The sequence below is a fragment of the Pecten maximus genome, chromosome 16 (assembly GCF_902652985.1).
Source record: "Pecten maximus chromosome 16, xPecMax1.1, whole genome shotgun sequence".
Classification (NCBI taxonomy): Eukaryota; Metazoa; Mollusca; class Bivalvia; order Pectinida; family Pectinidae; genus Pecten; species Pecten maximus.
Window position 1 is genome coordinate 1,157,895 of NC_047030.1, and position 20,172 is coordinate 1,178,066.

Genomic DNA, 20,172 nt, shown 5'->3' on the forward strand with positions numbered 1-20,172 from the left:
CGTATGTTATAATAGCGCAAAATAGGGAGTGTTTTTTCTTACATCTTAAATACAAATTCACATAGAAGAAACAGTTTTTGGTGAAAGTTTATTCCTAGAGTCATCTAAATTCATTTCATGTTATACATTTTTTTTTTATTTGCAATCCCTGAATAGAAACGTCATTAGTATAGGATCCTGGATGATTATATCTTAAACATTTTATTTTCTTAAGTTGATTTGAAATTTGAACATCAGTTTGCTTCTTCACAATAGCTATATACATGATGCCATTTCCTTACGCTGTTCAAGAAATACATCTTTTGTAGTAATGTTTTCTTATAAATAATATCAATCAGTGATTAAAATGTACATAATCAAAGATATATTATAAACACATATTAAATGTTCTTTTGTAGATTATATAGCGTTACTGGTGGGTAGAAATGTTCCAGGACGAATCCCTGTATATACCCGCGCAGTAGCTGTGGTCAAGCTCAAGGTGACCAACGCTGGAGGTATCCAGTATACGTTACGGCATGAACGGTAATAATACTACAGTTCAATATTTCTATTTCGCCGCTGTATACTGCCCGTGTGTATGTGCATTGTACCATTTTTTGGGAGGTGGCCATTTTGTACACGCTAGTGAAGTCAGGTACGACTTTGCATCAATTAAGCAGTCTAATCAGTAAGTATGTAAAGATAGTATATAGCCTATGTCAGTGGATTCCTTAGGGTTTCTCTATTCTACATCATTGACTGCTAAAGGTCATAAATATTTGAAAAAAGTACGATAGCCAGGTGATGATGTAGATTCGTACCTCTATATTACCAAAGATAAATAATCCTGTGGTAAGAGCTATGTCTTTGGTGCAAATGCTTAATGTATCTGGAGGTATTTCCCGGTCCTTACAACGGCACCAATGTAACATCGAACATTGTTTTGAATACCACTTCAAGAGATCGAGCCCGAAACCTCTGACTGATTAAACCTGCGATTTCCCGAATGAACTCAGGAGAAAATATCATAAGCCATGCTAGCCAATCGTAACATTACCGCCAGTTCCGTCAAGACTCAAGCTGTTGCGACGTGTAGCAATTCACATAGGTTACATCAAACGATGACTATTATACGTACAATGTGTCTGATAGCAATACGTAATCTAGAACGAAACGTCAAGCTGGTCAATTCCTAAAAACATTATTTCATGCAGATTTAAAAGATATTAGACTGAACCCGAAACAATTAGAAACTTAAAAAATGTGGTCTGAATAAAATGTAGGAAAATGGCTCTCAAGCAGTATATCATCTAAACACCTACGTCTTGAGCACTTGTACAGAAGCCAAGCTGTGCTAATGAGACGCTGACTAATGAGGGTGTCTCAAGTGACACAAACTATACGTGTTTACCTCACATCAATCAAAGTCACGAATATAAACAGGTGGTTCCGTGTAGTCCTGCACGGGAGTTTGGAATTTCTGGGACACGTGGTTTTGTAATTTATATAGCAGATATAGATGATATTACACTCATGCCAATGTGAAAAACTGATGTCACTTGATTTTCTTTTTCGAATACACTTTAACTTGTTTGAGAATTCTATATAACATAAAGACAAGTGTTCGATTTTATTGATCATACTTCATTCCAATGGCATATTCAATTATCAATCGCGTAGAAAAATTAGTTCAATATTCCATAAAGACGAGAATAAGATTATGTTTAATACAGGCCTGGTATTAAGGAGCAAAAAAAACATGCTAATCATATTTCGCCTCGAACGGTACAAACGTCAATAAATACTGACCAATGGTCCTTTAACACAGTTGTAATACGTATGATCGCGGATAATTTTTAATGTCGTTTTGAGAGCCCAAGATAAAGACCCGCTGTATCCTAATGCAGGTTGATCGTAAGAGGCGACTAAAAAAGGGACCCTACTGTATGTACTGCAATCCATTGAATGTAGGAGGCGACTAAAAGTGGGGCCCGGTAGAATCGGGTGTTAGAATGAAATCGTAGGAGGCGACTTAAAGTAGGTCCAATCGTAGGAGGCGACTTAAAGTAGGTCCAATCGTAGGAGGCGACTTAAAGTAGGTCCAATCGTAGGAGGCGACTTAAAGTAGGTCCAATCGTAGGAGGCGACTTAAAGTAGGTCCAATCGTAGGCAACTAAAATTGGGCCCGGTAGAATCGGGTGTTATAATGATATCGTAGGAGGCGACTTAAAGTAGTTCAAATCGTACGAGGCGACTAAAAATGGGCCCAATCGTACGAGGCGACTAAATGTGGGCCCCTGTAGAATCTGGTAATGAAAAAAAATCGTGGGAGGTGATAAAAAGTGGGGCCCCTGTAGAATCTGATTATAAAAAAAATTGTAGGAGGCGACTAAAAGTAAAAGTGGACCACTGTAGAATCGGGTGTTAGAATAGAATCGTAGAAGGTGACTAATGAAATAGAAGTTACCCCCTTTGCGTACGCTACATATGGTTACCCACTACTGGTCATTTGTGAGTCGAACACAGCCCTGGCAGAGAGGAGAGAACCAAGGGAGGAAACCCTGCAGAATCGACCGTACGAATAAAATCGTAAGAGGCGACTAAAAGTGGTACCTTTCACAATCCGTGTTGGAATAAGAAACTTGCTTCAATTAATGTAGGAGGCGGCTAAAAGTGGGACTGCAGACCTGCAGACTTAGGGTTCCTTCTGTGTAGTTTGCTGAGGGAGCACCGGATATACTAAATTAATGTGTTACCTTCACACATTTTTGTCTTCAGCTCTTTCTGCCGTTTGTGTCTCCTTGAAACACGTACATGATATAGTAGGTTGGCGCATGAATATCAAAGCCCGTTGTCCTACACAATGATCGCCTATTTTGCCTCCGTCCAGATGACGATTTCCTGATCGTGGTTTGGTATGTAATTGGGATTCCACACATCTTTTGTGGTAATGTTTGAGCTGACAGTGGGTGGTATATCTTTAAATTTCGTTTCTGATTCAGTTTGATTGAATTAAAGGGAAGTAAAGACGAAAAAAAAAATAAACGAAATAAACGTTTTGGTGTCGAATATTAACGTTTACTATTTTAGATAGCTGTATATTAATATTTCTTTCTGTAGGGTCGAACAAAAACCCGTGTTAATGATATCAACACGATGATTTGTATTGAATTTCAAAACACTGTAGAAAACACGAAGACTTTTCTAAGACACATTTTAGTGATGTATATAACACGTAGTCAGTATGTGAACATCATCATCCTCAGTCTGACAGATACGTTATGTTTATAGTATCAAAGTACTAATTTGTTTTCAGTATCTAGCTCTTTCGGAATATCTATCATGCGAGACAGAAATTTCTGTTAAAATCATAAAAGGGTGATATATATATTCATATTCAATATTACGATGTTTTGGCATATCGATTGAACGGGACAGAAAGTTCAGTTCAACATATGTCCAGACAGTTTGGGATTCGATAACAGAGGCATAGTTCCAGAGATGTTGGAATAGGCCATCAATCGTTTTTTCCTGTAAAGCTGATTCACTGTAATATACATATTATTTTATAGACGTTTTCCCTATTTCATTGATTTGGTAATATGGGTGTAATTTAAACATTTCGCCTTGCCACATGTGTAATATATTTATATACTTTGTATATAATAATTGGTGTAATATATGAATTATATATTATCCTTGGTGTAATATATACATTTTATGTTATCATTGGTGTAATATATACATTGTATATTATACTTAGTGTAATATATACATTGTATATTATCCTTGGTATAATATATACATTGTATATTATCCTTGGTGTAATATATAAATTGTATATTATCCTTGGTGTAATATATAAATTGTATATTATCCTTGGTGTAATATATACGTTGTATATTATCCTTGGTGTAATATATACATTTTATGTTATCATTGGTGTAATATATAGATTGTATATTATCCTTGGTATAATATATAAATTGTATATTATCCTTGGGGTAATATATAAATTGTATGACGGTTGTAATATAGACATTATATATTATAATGTGCGAAATATATACATGTACTTTGTATATCATTCTTGATATAATTGTAATTTATCCATTGTTTTATCATTAATATATCACTGATGTAATATATAAATTGCATGATATTAGGGGTGTGATATCTATACAATGTATATTACCACGATATGGAATGCATACAATGAATTTTATCAGGGATTTTATATAAACATTGTATGTTATCATATATGTTATATACACATTGCGTATATATAAACACATGTAGTGCAAACTAGAATAACAAACAATATATAAGATTAGATAATAAATTCTCTGAAACAATAATAGAAAAGCGCCATTCCTCTTATCTTACGAAATGTATAAACAATGTATAGAAATCATTTACATGACAAAATAATAATTTTATTTTTCGAACGAAGAATTTTAAGCAAAACAAAAGTTATTACTGCACAACGATCTTAAGCCTGGTGTGGAATGTAAGGCTCCATGTTTCCGTTGTATACTTGAATCTTGAATGACCTACGGGTTGTGAACCGTACATAGGGAAGACTCTATCTTATCTTCATGCGCTGTTTGAATCCCTATTTAAAGGGTCTGAGTACGTGACAACGTCTATATGGGGTATTTTGGAATTTGAACCATACGTAGTTATTCCTGACTTCAGGTAGCGTTTCTTGTAAAGTTAAATCGTGTGCAACGAACTGAAGCCATTCGGACGAAAACCACCAAATTGATAGAGAAAAGAATTTTAAGAATATGTCCGTGCATTTTTCTCTTGTGTTTAAACATGTGATAAAACGCCCATAAATACTAGGTGCTTCTTCCTCTCATCCAGATCAGCAGACATCCATTGATGGCGATGGTAGATGATGCTCACGGTATTGTTTGCGGCGAAATAAACTTCATTATAACGGGGATAGGTATAGGCATTATCTTATCAACACAGACCCCGTTAGGAAGTATCAAGATTCACGTTAGGGTATACTTTGTGCCGTAAAAATATCATCTCCTCAGATTGTAAAGGTGAAATCTTAACGTCATTCGTGGCAGTCGTTCGTGCATTAGAGCTATCACGTGTAAATCTACGAGAATGTACGGACATGACCCGTACATGCAATTTAATACACTCCACACCACCCTTTTCACAGATATTTCATTCAGAACCTTTTTCTACATTCCTTTAGAGAGCCTGTAGTAATGGCGTTTAACTTTGATATGTAGTAATCATTTTACTCCAGGCCATGTTATAAGATATAAGTTAACATATATACGTGGTGTCGGTTTATCTGATCCTGGCCTATATGATTCTAATGACTGGGTGGTAGGCTCTGTTGGCGGACTTTTTAGTACCGAAGGTTTACTGTTACTCTGCATGCCACGTCAAATTATGATGGATAATGATACAGGTTCCGTATAATTGGTCTATAAAAAATCCGTTCTCTTTCACACCATAAAATTTACAAATTTTGATAAAAAATATGGCGTCACAGAACATTTATATATTCTAACATTTATTAAGTCCAATATCGGTTCTCTTAATCTCATTTCTGTATTTCAACATTTTAAACTCCTATTATCTTCAAAAAGTATATATATATATACATGTATATATCAGTTTCAGTAATATGATTTGACATTTACACTATCTACCATTAAAAGATGTTATTTACAGTACCTGCTTGTTGCCTTCATCGATATTGATCTCCCACCTGAACACCAAAGATCCGAAATTTCGGTTATAAATAAAGGGATATATTCACTTCACAATTGCAAGATTTTACAATTATTTTCAGCACCATAATGATGAGTCATGTCGAATATGTTTACTGAATATGCCGTCTGTGTATAGTTTATTATACATAGAGACTATTTTACAACCCACACATTGTACAAGTTATTAAGTTACATATGCATCCTCATGCCTTTTCTACTTACATAAACAGTACACATAAATACCCTGTAAAGCTCACTCTTCTCTTCTATCTATCGTATTTTTCTGGTAGTATAAAAATGGCTGTTTATACATTAGTTTTTGTATAGATTAACATTAATTAAGCTGCATTGCGATACATATAAAATATACATTTTATAAGATGTAATCTTCATATACAGCATATCATTGATTACACATAATCATTTTACTCCGAGTGTGGTAGTACAGTTTTCAAAGCGAATGTTAGATAAATTATCCATCTTTCATTAGGAAGATGAAGTCATTTCATTGCTTCAATTCCTTCTCTCTACTGTGTGTGATTTTCCTTACCTGACAAATTGGCGGTATCAATTTATGTCTGTGTGTTTTTTTTGTTTGTTCGCACAGATTAAATCGGCCAAAATCCATTCAAATGATAGACAGAAACGGAAATGTGTTGATACAGAAGCGTCTGGAAGCTCCGACGGACGATAACAAGGTATTTTATGAACGGGAAAATCGTGATTAGTAGCACAGAAGAGAGGAAAAGGCATGCTATCTAAGATCGTCGGTAGACACAATGGACGAAGAAGTAAAATGCTTTCTAACCCTCACTTTCCTTAATGTGTTTTAACAATTTAAAGATGTGTATATTGACTTTTTTTTATTCATCATGCCGATGTTTACTATCTTCATGTAATAGCTTATGACTTGATAAACGCTTATGTAGCACAGAAAGTTTCAAATCATACGAAAATCACATTTGTCATTTTCTGATGTTTACTGTAAACGTATTTGTGAACTGGCAATTGAATATTAGTTGTATGAAAGCAGCTGTATTATAGTCTAGAATTTCGGTCATTGAAACTAGTGGCTCAAAACCATATCCTGCTTTATTTGAAGGAAAGTGACGAGCGCCAAATGTACAAGTACAGTTTAATAATACTCCGTTACCATGGTTTTATATCTTATCTATGTTTGGTTTGTTGGTCAATGGGCATCAGAAACAAAATATATAAATATCATAGTTTACATGGCGATCAGAAAATTGGCATGCCTTCTATTCTGTAAAATGAAATATGTTTTTGTTTTATATGCATTTAAATTTGACCGAAAATATATAGTATCATGTTTTGTAATACTAACCAATTTAGAGTTGACTTCACAAGATTTATCGAAAAAACTACTTAAACCATTTTTTATATATTATTTACAAATCTATTTTTTCAAATATGAATTTTGCTTCTTTCGTGGCTATAAATGATTCTTTTATATCAATATCAATCTTAAACGTTTCACAATTAAGCATCTTTTGTAACTCAAGCTGAATTAGAAGAGTAGTTCATATTTACGTGTTTTTATGTTTACACAAAATCACATTTTAAGCATTAAACTAAAATTAGACACCATGTACCATTAGATGATAGTTAAAATTCTTCGAGGGTTGGGTATTTATAGAAGACCCTAACCTATGTGTTAGATCGTGCCGTTATCGGGAATGTTACCACGAGATAATGCGTCACTCGTGGCATTTACCTAGTAATGAACCAGGTCTGGTTGTACCAAGCCCCATTAGCGAAATCTCACATAAGGAGATTTTTATCTCTACGTGATATTTCTTAATTCCTGAGACATATATTTTAGTTTGAATTGTAAGCTCTGATAATTGTGAATTTTATCCCTGATTTTATATTATTTCTTTATGGGTTATTAAACTGAAGTTGATAGATTCGAGAAAGTTTAGTAATATGCACTGCTAATGACTGAGTAGTCAATCATTGAACGTTATGTATTGAAGTAGTGTTCTTGGCGAACATATATATATATAATATGTATATGTATTTATGCCACTCAACACAAAACATGAATTACAATGTGCAGTTTAAAATGACCACCCTCAACGGTGACATAAATATGTATGTCACAAATATCGACAAAATCCAGCATTTTATTGGATCGTTAATAAACATTGTCTGTATGATTCGAAGGAGTTTGTATCTGGTTCTATTCCAACACTATTGACACTATCAGGGTGTGAACTCTGGGGAGCGGCGCGGTTCTTTATGAATACACAAAACGGAATATATGAAGTAGTAACCTGTTAAAACGGAAAAAGTTGTATATACCCTGATGGAATATGAAAAAAAACTAACTGATAGATGATAATATCGATAGAAAAACCATTCTACGCAAGAAAGGATGCTACAGTAAAATTATTGTTATAATTATTAAGATATTTTCTTTCTTGCAAAGCGCTGTCTCTGACGAAATTTCTATACAAAGAGTTACTGGGAAATTTGCTCAAAGAGTACTTGTGGATAGATATTCGTGTATCACCAAAACTAGTATTGGATGCTATTGGATGTAGATGTTTCTGTCATTTTCATCAGGCTTAATGTTTCGTCTAATGAAAGTGACCTAGCCTCGCAAAAATCTTTTACTATTAGCCTATCGACTTACCAACACGTATAAAGTTTATAATAGACAAGTTGATTTTTATAGTACTGTGGAGAATGGACGACAATACCTTTCTATTATCTCCGGTATCTACACAAAAAAGAAATCATCATCACCATAACAACGTTTTCATACCCGGAAGGAGAAGTGAGCGGTAGGCCAGAAGTAGATACAAGACACAATCCAGGTATTTATCAGACATGTGATTCGTATGGACAATATGCTAATTATCATTGTTTATTGAACAATAATTACTTCATAGATTCATCCATAAATCCTATTTTACATTCTGGGTAGGAATCTTATCCTTTAAGTCATTGTCATTGAACTGTTTAGTCACAAGTGGAACACTACATACATTTCATGATCTGAAAATGAATTACAAGCTTAAGATCGAAAAACCAGTTTCTAACCATTTTATATTTAAGTGTTAATGTATTCATCAAACTGATTTATTTGTTTATGAATATAGACATGTTGTGTTTTTTTCAGTCGTATATTTAAGTAAAAACACTAAAATGTACCTTATGTTTTTGTATAGAGACTTTTGGTGTCCTGCTGGTATCCCCAAAGTTAGACGGTACCGGCGGATATGCAGCTTTGACGTATGGTCTAAAGAAAAAGAGGATATCGTATACTATTATTCATGATGGACTATTTAACAGCAAACGTAAGTAGTAGATATTGACCAATTTGAAATGTACATTTGTTCATTAGAAACTAAAAAGAGCTAGTTCGGATTTGCGAGATTGATAAGTGCGGTACAGATACAGATACCGAAAGTTATGGCAGATAAAATAAGCTATATGGAAATATAAAAACGGGTGTTTTTAATTCCCTTTTTGGTAGCAAGGGTATTTTATTGTCAATCTGTCAATCTTTTCCATACCTCGAAAGGTCTTATTTATTGGCAGAAAAAATCACGTTGTATTAGCACTGGACAAACCCTTGTCGAATATGGGTGTGATCTAGGTCATAGCATGAAAAAGAATTTTGCAGTCATACCCTTCTGAAATGACCTTTACCAGGAATATTGAAATTGGTGCAGTAACCCCAACAGTCAATGTTGAGGGAGGGAGAGTTATGGTGAGCCTTGCTTACATTCTTTTGTTTGTTGTTGACCGACTAGTTCTGGTTCTGAGATGCTTCATCATTACGATATTCTAAGAAATTATTTGTCTTTTTTTTGTTACATCACTGAACCGGTCTAAAATATGTGAACAGTATAATTCACATACTATAGAGCAGGGCATATAATTTAATCTAATTTTTGTTCTCACCCAAATTTAGCGCATTGGCAAAGTTTATCCGACCAACATACTAATGAATTGACGGCTCATTATATCTGCAAAGTCATAAAGCAAAACCATACTTGAACGCAATATGGGCGCACATTGCTGAAGTATTTTACATATACACGTCTAACATTATCATAATTTATAAATATGTATGTATTCTTTTAGTTTGTCTTTCTCGCAGTCAATCCTAGTTTTATATTAGTAGGTAGGTTGTGGTAGAGAACAAATGAGTTGCTAGTAAATGTCATATGTTGTGTTGATATAGCATTTATTATAGTTGATAGTATATGTTCACACTATCATGTAAACAAAGGGACAACTACACTAATTATTTGTATTGTTTTGTTAAGGTAAACGACAGGAATATTTCATAACCATTGAAAAGAGAACAAAGATTTTACACCAAAAGACACGAAAATCAAGACGGAAGGTAAATACCAGAGTTTGATACCACAGGGCCTTGACATACCATGGTCTTTATACTAGAGGTCTATAACTCCCGTGTAAATGTGATACCACATAGCCTTGGCATACCGTGGTCTTTATACTAGAGGTCTATAACTCCCGTGTAAATGTGATACCACATAGCCTTGGCATACCGTGGTCTTTATACTAGAGGACTATAGTCCCCGTGTAAATGTGATACCACAGGGCCTTGGCATACCGTGGTCTTTATACTAGAGGACTATAGTCCCCGTGTAAATGTGATACCACAGGGCCTTGACATACCATGGTCTTTATACTAGAGGACTATAGTCCCCGTGTAAATGTGATACCACAGGGCCTTGGCATACCATGGTCTTTATACTAGAGGTCTATAACTACCGTGTAAATGTGATACCACAGGGCCTTGGCATACCATGGTCTTTATACTAGAGGACTATAACTCCCGTGTAAATGTGATACCACAGGGCCTTGACATACCGTGGTCTTTATACTAGAGGTCTATAACTCCCGTGTAAATGTGATACCACAGGACCTTAGCATACCATGGTCTTTATACTAGAGGACGATAGTTCCTGTGTAAATGAGATCCCACAGGGCCTTGACATACCGGTCTTTATATGTATATCAAATGTACCATAATGTATAGAGACCACAGGTTGGAGTTTGTGCCAAATTCATACGGGTTATACTATATGTTTATCGTTTCAATTTCTAACCAGAATTTAGCCATTTATTTACTGGTATTTAATCACTGAATGTTATTGATTTTCGATTTCATAATTAAAGGCACATAGTGATATACAACATTAAAGTGTTAGATCACAAGATCAATTGTATGTTTTCAATAAATAAGTCTGAAAGTTTGTTATAGTTACACGTAGCTATGAATTCGTATCGGTCCATCGACACTATATAGGTATTTGGACCGAAATGAGCGAGCGAGACAGTTCAAATTATAATCACACCTTCTTATTATTTACTAATTAATTATTGAATTACTGTGTCTCAGATTACCTTTATTTGGTTTATGTTAAATGTGAATGTTATGTTGCAGTTTATAGAAACAAATATTGATGGTCCTGTTAAGTCTCTGTTATCTTAAGTAAGAGCTACTTTCTCATCGATTTTCTGTAATTTAATAATTGTATTCGAATACTCATTGTAGTACATCGTTAGCTATCGGATATCCATTACAAAACAGTGCCTGCCCGAATTTTCATTATCACTGTTAGCCATGCTTTTAGAAACACGTGTGTAAGATTCATCTCATCCTAATACACAATATTTTAGCATATGCTCATATACAAATGTATATATTTCCAAAATGAATTGACAGGGTTTTCGAAAAGTACATCTCTAGCTTTCGTTAAGTTTATTATCATTTGTATGCGATGATTCCAGAAACAAACTTCAAATGTTCATCTTGTATTAGAAACATCATCTTACTGAAGTGCATGCTATATATTATATTCCTAATAAACTGAGAGGGTTTTGGAGAAGTAAATCTCTGGCTGAATGTAATGTCATTTTCATTGCTACATGTTATATTCTATCAAATATTTTTATGTATATTTCAGAATAAATTAAGAGGATTTTGGAAGAGTACAAACAAGAAAAATCGAAAACTCTTGGTGCGAGGAAGACTACGTCTGCGACTTACATCAAAAGGGGGCACTAGCATTATCGGCTACATAAAACCGGTGTTCACGTGTGGCTGTGAGTATAGCGGTGTGGTGTAGCAGAATGTGTGGGGTCTGCCGTGAGATATCGAAAGCCTAGTTAAACTCTTCTTTCCGTCAATGTTGCCACTGGTTAGCGAGTGCATTTTATGTGCATTTTATTGCGTTAACTCAGTAAGTTGCGATCTATCCAATTATTTCATTCTAAGCAATTAAAACTGCCATGTTCGTAATAGGATCTTTAAACATTTGTATAAGTAAGTTCGTACATTAGAGGTAATATTTAATAAAGAACAAACAGTTTTAAATACATTCAAAGTTTTTCTAATTATGCAAAGAATAAGTTGTTCTCCTCTTAATTTAGTACACAACATGTGACAGATACGTACTATATTATAATTGTTAACACACTTAACACACTTTACTATAATTACTTGATCATTAAGCAGTAGATATATAAAAGATGCAATCACTCATTTAGAAATAGCATCATTTCAGCGCCGTGCTGACCTACGCCACATCGACGCTTTGCACGTCGTCTCTGATACCACATATTTTAGCTGTATGTCAATCGTTTAGATGATTATGTTTTTGGAAGCTAATGTTTTCATACCATCGCGGAAACAACGCATATAATTATCAAAAAGGAAAGCAAAAGTCAAATAATATGAAACTTCAGCAGAATAATACGAAACTTTCAAGCAATCTTGCGAAACCAATTTCTTAAAAGGCGAATTATATTCCAAATAGTGGTAAAATTGTGCATGAATTTTTCGAAACTAACGCATAATAATGAGAAATCAGTACCAAAGAGATCAAAGCAAATCGTAACGTCGATTATGAGCACGGCCTTTTTACCTTGGCAATGTTTAAGTCAGAAAGTTGAAAAAAAAAAATCAAACTACATTTACTCTTATGCATCATATGTAATCAGAAGCGAAATTTCGTTTTCATTTTACTATATATTCTTACATTAACGCAGAAAGAAAATATGTTCAATCATAACTGGCATTTCGGTATAATCTCGAGTATGCTCTCCTCTGATCTGTTATTTGTAAAGCATTTAGAACTTAAACTCCACTACTAAGATATATCGCATACCTTGCTATAACTGAGCATTTACCTGAAAGACGTGCCCCGTTTGATGTCTGTTAATATACGACTGTAAATTTAATTTTTGATACCACTTAATACCTTGACAGTTTGATGAATGGAATATTATGATAATGCAAGTTTCCAGTTTTTTTATAACTTCGTTAAAAAAAGTAAATACTCTTTCTTAACTGGAGTTTTTGTAAAGTCCATATAAATTTGGGATGAGATATACACTGGGGCTGCGATAGGTTGATCGGCTGTAAATCGACCGACTGCAATCTCAGGTGGAGATCAGAGATGAACGGTTCGATCCTTGTCGGTTATTGTCAGCAACTGGAGCAACGGACCGCCATGTGCGTTCATGGCTGTGTCCCGAGCCACTTCACCTCATTCGCTCTGGTTAACATTGACTGATCTCCAGTATGATATTCTTCGACTCAGAATGACTGTAAATGAACAAAACCTCACCATAAAACATATACGTGGCGAAATCATACTCTTACAACACATACCATTGTTTTAATGCCATTGTCCTCGAACTCAAACAAATGTTGTATGACTAGGTTTTCATTATTTCATTTTATTGTTATCAAAACTTATGAATTCAAACATTGGAATTATCAAAAAAATAAATTATCATGAAGACAAATACAGAAGATGTATGGCATTATAGACGTACGTTTGGAGGAGTAAAGATATGTGAAATTAAAGCATTCTCATAGGAATTTACATATTTTGATCAATTTCATTTATATTATTTCAAAATAACTACATATGTCTTATGATTTGTATAAAGACGTTGATTCTTCCTAAAACTCTTTTGTCGCGTATTCAGCCTACCAAGCTGTACTGTCGACTGGAGGATCACTTTATGGCAGACAAGGACCTTTGGCAAGTGCCGGATCTGCTGTGTTTGACGTCCACGATAACGGAGATGTAGATTACAAGGTACATATCACTGATGTGCATTACAAGGTACCTATCACTGATGTAGATTACAAGGTACATATCACTGATGTAGATTACAAGGTACATATCAATGATGTAGATTACAAGGTATATATCAATGATGTAGATTACAATGTACATATCACTAATGTAGATTACAAGGTACATATCATTGAAGTAGATTACAAGGTACATATCACTGATGTGCATTACAAGGTACATATCATTGATGTAGATTACAAGGTACATATCACTGATGTAAATTACAAAGTACATATCACTGATGTACATTAAAAAGTACATATCACTGATGTACATATCACTGATGTACATCACAAGGTACACATCACTGATGTTCATTACAAGGTACATATCACTAATGTACATATCACTGATGTTCATTACAAGGTACATATCACTAATGTACATATCAGTGATGTTCATCACAAGGTACATATTACTGATGTTCATTACAAGGTACATATCACTAATGTACATATCACTGATGTTCATTACAAGGTACATATCACTGATGTACATATCACTGATGTACATAACAAGGTACATATCACTGCTGTTCATAACAAGGTACATATCACTGATGTACATGTACATAACAATGCATATATCACTGATGTCGATGACAAAGTACAAATCACTTGTGTAAATTGCAATGTACATATCACTGATGAGGACTACAATGTGCATATCAATAATGTACACTACAAAGTACACATCAGTAATTTAGATGACACAGTACATATCACTGATGAAGATTACAAAGTACAAATCACTGATGTAGATTACAATGTTCATATCACTGATGTACACTACAAGGTACCTATCACCTGATGTAGATTACAATGTAAATATCACTGGTGTAGATTGCAATGTAATATCAATAATGTACACTACAAAGTACCTATCACCTGATGTACACTACAAGGTACATATCACTGATGTAGATTACAATGTTCATATAACTGATGTAGATTACAATGTTCATATCACTGATGTACACTACAAGGTGCATATCACTAATTTAGATTCCAAGATGCATATCGCCGATGTAAATTACAATGTACATATCAATGATGTAGAATTATGCACTAAAATTTTGTATTGCAGATAAGATTGTTCAACATGCAGAATATGGTTACAAGTATTAGTGTCGATACTTCAACAAAGTCCGGATCTCGAAATAATCGAATGAGAGATGTCATCCGGACGTACGTGAGAAACGGAACGTCGTATGACGGTATGGTATGTAACAAATACAAGAGGATGCCATTGTGTAAAGGAAACCGTAATTTTAACTTAAAGTCCAGAAAATGGGTGGTAATTATTTATCACATCTAGAAATGAGGGGAAATTATTATCAAAAGATAGATTAATGAGGATTCACCATTGAAAATATCCCATGAGAGTATGAGTAGGTGTTCAGAAGGTTAAGTGTTCTCTCATGCAACAACACCAACCATTTAAATAGAAGATATATCCAGGAATTAATACAGTCGGTTAATTGATGTGTCTGTCCGTAATAATAGTTCATAAAATTACCTTAGCTGTTAATAGGACGTTAAACAAAATAAACCAAACCAAACCAAAGTTCATATACATCAAATACAATTGTATGATAGTCTCGTCGATGACCATCTTTATCAAGTTTGACACATTTGTTATTTATTGATTAAACATATTACTTTTTGTAATGTGAATGTATTTATATTACTTAACATGTAAATTACTTGCATTTTTTGTCCCTTAGGCGACCGGTAAGCTTTCAAAGCTGAGGGCGAAAGATATAGCTTTGTTACAAGCTGGGAGATTGCATGTCAACGTGGCGACAATTGCCAACAGGATTAGTGTTTTACGGGGGAGTATAGAACGGCTGGATTACCTCAGTCATGTTGATATATTTCAAGGTAAACTATTTATATATTACATCACCACTATCCAGTCCTGTATGTGTGCGGTATAATCGTTTATGAAGCACTTAAAATTAGAACGTTTTCTAGAATATAAATATTTTTTCCTTTTTCAATGGGATTTGATATACATTTGTATACATTCACGTATTTCTACATCAAAATAGAAAGCCACCGTATAAATAAGCAGAGCCTAAACTAATTTGGACATTCATTGAACTGTAACAGAAAAGTCTTCTTTAGTAAACAGTATGTAAGTTGTGTTGTAAATTCCAAATGAAACATGGTGTGGGTTTGTTAACAAAACGGATGAAACATAAACTATACCATAAATACTACCCCTAATGTAAATATAACGCGAATATCAGCGTCCCTGTCATAGTCCTTAACAATCAAAACTTAAATGTCTTTCGCCAGCTTGTTAACAATGAACGTCTGTAATTGGTCTCTACTTAACGTAGGATGTCCAATATACACCATGGTGGTATAGCATAATCAGATGTAAAGTTAAATAAGTTATAGATCAACAATATCAATTGTTTAAACATACATGCTTTTTAATGTCCAAAAACGATATATGGATGAGACAAAAAATCCTTATAACTCACGATCACTTTTTCCATCAACCGTATGCTGAAGGTAATTAAAATTGAATCTTAATATCCACTTCCTTTTCACAAAACAAATAACCATCACGTCACCTGGCGTTCAATAGGGTAGTGATTGTAACGAAAGTTCAGACAACGATATTTATCGAATTTCGGAGACATTCCATTTTCCGAAGGCACATATATCAATAAATGTATGATACAACAAATCAAAGAAGTTAGACTCTTTCTCTAAGAAAAAACCGTGTTGAAGGATTGTACGACGGGCACATAAACGAATAGTGACTATAGATATGAGTCCAGGTAGAGTCGTGTGTCTAACTGGAAACCGACGAAATGAGATAATCAATCTGTAGGTGATCTACCAGAATTCATATGCACATCTTAAAATGAATGGTTTTACCTGTGTTTTATCGCCACAATGCGATGGTATAGTGAACAAAGTCAAATTAAATCACTAAAGGAACACGCCGAAATTGTTCGTCTCTGATAAAAAAAATCGAACTCAGTTATGAAGGTCTACTGACCAAGAAAAATAAGTTAAGAGAAATGGTGTATTCTCCACATTCTAAATGAGTTCTGTGAAACAAGCGACGTGACTAGGGCGTAATGTACAAACACGACGTCATTTGTATGATGTATGAATGGTAGGTCAACTGTGACGGCGGCCAATTTGAATATACAATGCATAATATGCATGTCCAATATCTTTTTATGTAACGGTAGCATTGCACATCAGATGGTAGAGGTCTATATAATACAAGAAATATCTTTAAAAAAGATAAACGGCATAGTTTTAGTTGTGGTGGTTATAATGTAAAGCACGGATAAAATAAGAAATTATCTCAGTTTGAATCATATTTGGTGATAATAAGACTGCATTTGAATCAGGAATATAATAATATTAATGTGTCATTTGAAAAGATACATCCGCTTATTCAGCTTGCATTCAATCTTAACTTTGTTTCTTTTTTAACTGCATATCTGCATTTTGTATTTACCGCTACATTGACCAATCACATACTTCATCGTGACCAGTAACGCCACCTGTCGCGTCATATCCGGGGCCAAAAGAATATTATACGGCTGATTTATATTGTCTTGAATTGAGTATGTCCGTTCAGGTACAGTGCAGTATACCTATTGCGTAAACGTTTTAGTCACAAGGTGGTGTGTGTTAGGTATCGACATTTATGATATATGTATTGCCCAGGTGCGTACAGGGAAAATGCTTCACATCTACAGAACAAGAATTTCGGAACTTTATAAAATCACGAAAACTAGCTCGTGCCATTCTCATAATATAAATACCATTGTGTGTTTTAGATTCTGATTCTGATTATATTTGTGTAATTGATAATATATATTGACTGGATTAGCTATGAAAGTACATTCACATATGGCACTCATTATAACTATGAATGCAGAATGTTCTTTCAACTCTATGTAATCCCAAACGCACATGACGAAACTATTGCTGAAATGGTGAATTAATTCATGCAACCATCTGCAATAGGGTTTCCCGGGGACACATTCGCAATGCGACGAGTTTGATGGGAACGTTTTTCCGACCCACCTATGTCATTTCGACCATATCTTTTATATTAACTTTACGGGTATACATAAGGTCGTTCTTACTGAAATCACAAATGTAACTATAATAAAAATATATAACAAACCATAATCATTGGCCTAATTACCTACAATATAAGTATTCAGTTATACAGTCACACCTGTCTACCAAGCTAGATTGAAAATATCTTGGAGCACATTTTAGACAAGATTTTGGATTAATATGGGGTCAGATATGACTGGTTTATTGGATATAACGATACGAGTGCGAATATTTTTCATTTGACTTTCATTAAAAAAACTTTTTTTTATTTCATCAAAATGAATATATGGATTATTTGGATAAACTTATCTAAAGAACGCGTTTTATTTGGGGATCTAAATACTGTGAACAATATAAAATTATATCGTATCATTGATAACCAATTACCATCTTGATCGCGTAATTATGGAATATCTCGAACATCTGTCCATCACATGAAAACAATAAATTTACCGATGTGAACAAAACTATATTTCAGATTCTTCAAAACAATATTGAAGATTTTATTGTTAACGTCTGATAAATGTACCGGTATCAACACGTTTACATTATTGTTTTACAGATCCTCCAACTATGCTAATGTCCTCTAAAGCGTCCCCTACCGGCGTGGCGGGTCATACCTGGATATCTGTGGGAGATAACTGTGTGTTACACTACCAGATAGTGTTGTCAGGCTGGCGAGGCCAGGACGAGGATCTCACAGCACTCATCACAGGGGACTATGACACCACAGTTAGTACTAACGCTATCTACACTATCATCATCACGGACTTCCACGACGGCAAGGTAAAACATTCTATTTTTATACCAACACTGATTGGTTGAATGGTATTCATGAGGCCAATGGACATCGGCCGACAGTAAACGACTTTAGTGTCAAACAAAGTATTGCCATGTTGATATTCTATTTTAAGACGAATTGTAAATGGTCGAATGGTGGCCTTAGAATATTTTTTGTGGAATTTCAAAGTGAAACTGTATTTATGTCTTGGAGGACGACCTTTTTATTTCACGTGTATATTGATAGTATGACAATATGACTTATAACTACGAAAATTATTGTTAGATCCGTCTAATACAGGCAGACATTAAAAGGAAGGATGATATGGGCGTAGCCGATCCCTTCTTTTCAGATTCATATAAATGAATCATTTAGATATATTTTGTAGAATTGAATTTTGTCACACCTTTGGGCCGTTTTGAATATATTGACCTCGTCTCCTATAATATACACTATGTAACGCGTCTACAATTTCTTGCAATATATTGCGTAATTTGAGTATTCCATCCATACATGCATTTACACTCCTCAGCTTACAAGGATAGCATATTCGCTGACCAGTGAGAGTCAATCTCAAGATACCTCCTCTCAGTCTCGGGCTAATAGTTTAAAGAATGCCCCTCCTCCAGCATATCCTATTGGATACTTGAAAGAGGGGATTTCTTTGCTCCATTATTCATATAACGGGACATTCCTTCGTTCGCACATCACAAACATGCATAATTTATATTGATGAAATATATGTCCGAACGATGATTATACGAGTGTCTGTGCCTACGTGTAATGAAATTAACGCCAAAATATACAGGAAAAGGGCGTATGGTAGACAAACACAGTATGTCTTTACGGTAATTAGTGATACTTCGGGTCGAATTAAGAATTTTAAGGACTTAATACTCGAAGAACTTTGGGTTATCTTGAGGGTAAAACTGCCTTATTAATAGAAAGATAATAATTTTACTAATCGAGAAAAATACATCATTTCAGTAAGTTTAATTTTGACGACCTTAACTTTATTCAAACGAAGGAATGTCCCTTTAAGAAATATTTAAAGTCCACCACAGGCACAGCATTCACAGCAATAAGCATCAGTTAATTATAATTATTTCAAACATTTTTTTTCTCGAAACAACAAAATAGGTTTAGTGTGGATAATCAAAGGATGAGGGTAGTTCTTTAAAATACGGATGGTCAAGTACTTTCATTATTTCAAATGATGTTATAATACTAATTAAAGTTTCCACGATCAGCGAAGACATCCCCGCAAAAATGATCGGTTATACGATATACATTTTTATAATCATTGCTGAATCTCAAAAAGATCGGCATTAATTTATGAAATATTTTAATTTTGCTTATTGACAACAATAGGGGAACTCTTGCGCTGC

The 20,172-nt window shown here is 34.3% G+C and overlaps 1 protein-coding gene across 1 annotated transcript in view; it reads left to right on the top strand.

Annotated features, from left to right (window-relative positions):
- The window catches only part of LOC117345261 (chordin-like), a 92,294-nt gene that overhangs the window by 59,042 nt on the left and 13,080 nt on the right, over positions 1 to 20,172 (top strand). The window contains exons 5-14 of the mRNA XM_033908306.1: positions 399 to 525; positions 6,337 to 6,427; positions 8,431 to 8,572; positions 8,927 to 9,055; positions 10,034 to 10,113; positions 11,708 to 11,846; positions 13,740 to 13,852; positions 14,981 to 15,115; positions 15,621 to 15,777; positions 18,566 to 18,789. Of these exons, the coding sequence (XP_033764197.1) occupies positions 399 to 525; positions 6,337 to 6,427; positions 8,431 to 8,572; positions 8,927 to 9,055; positions 10,034 to 10,113; positions 11,708 to 11,846; positions 13,740 to 13,852; positions 14,981 to 15,115; positions 15,621 to 15,777; positions 18,566 to 18,789 (1,337 nt within the window). The remainder of the gene's footprint in view (positions 1 to 398; positions 526 to 6,336; positions 6,428 to 8,430; positions 8,573 to 8,926; positions 9,056 to 10,033; positions 10,114 to 11,707; positions 11,847 to 13,739; positions 13,853 to 14,980; positions 15,116 to 15,620; positions 15,778 to 18,565; positions 18,790 to 20,172) is intronic.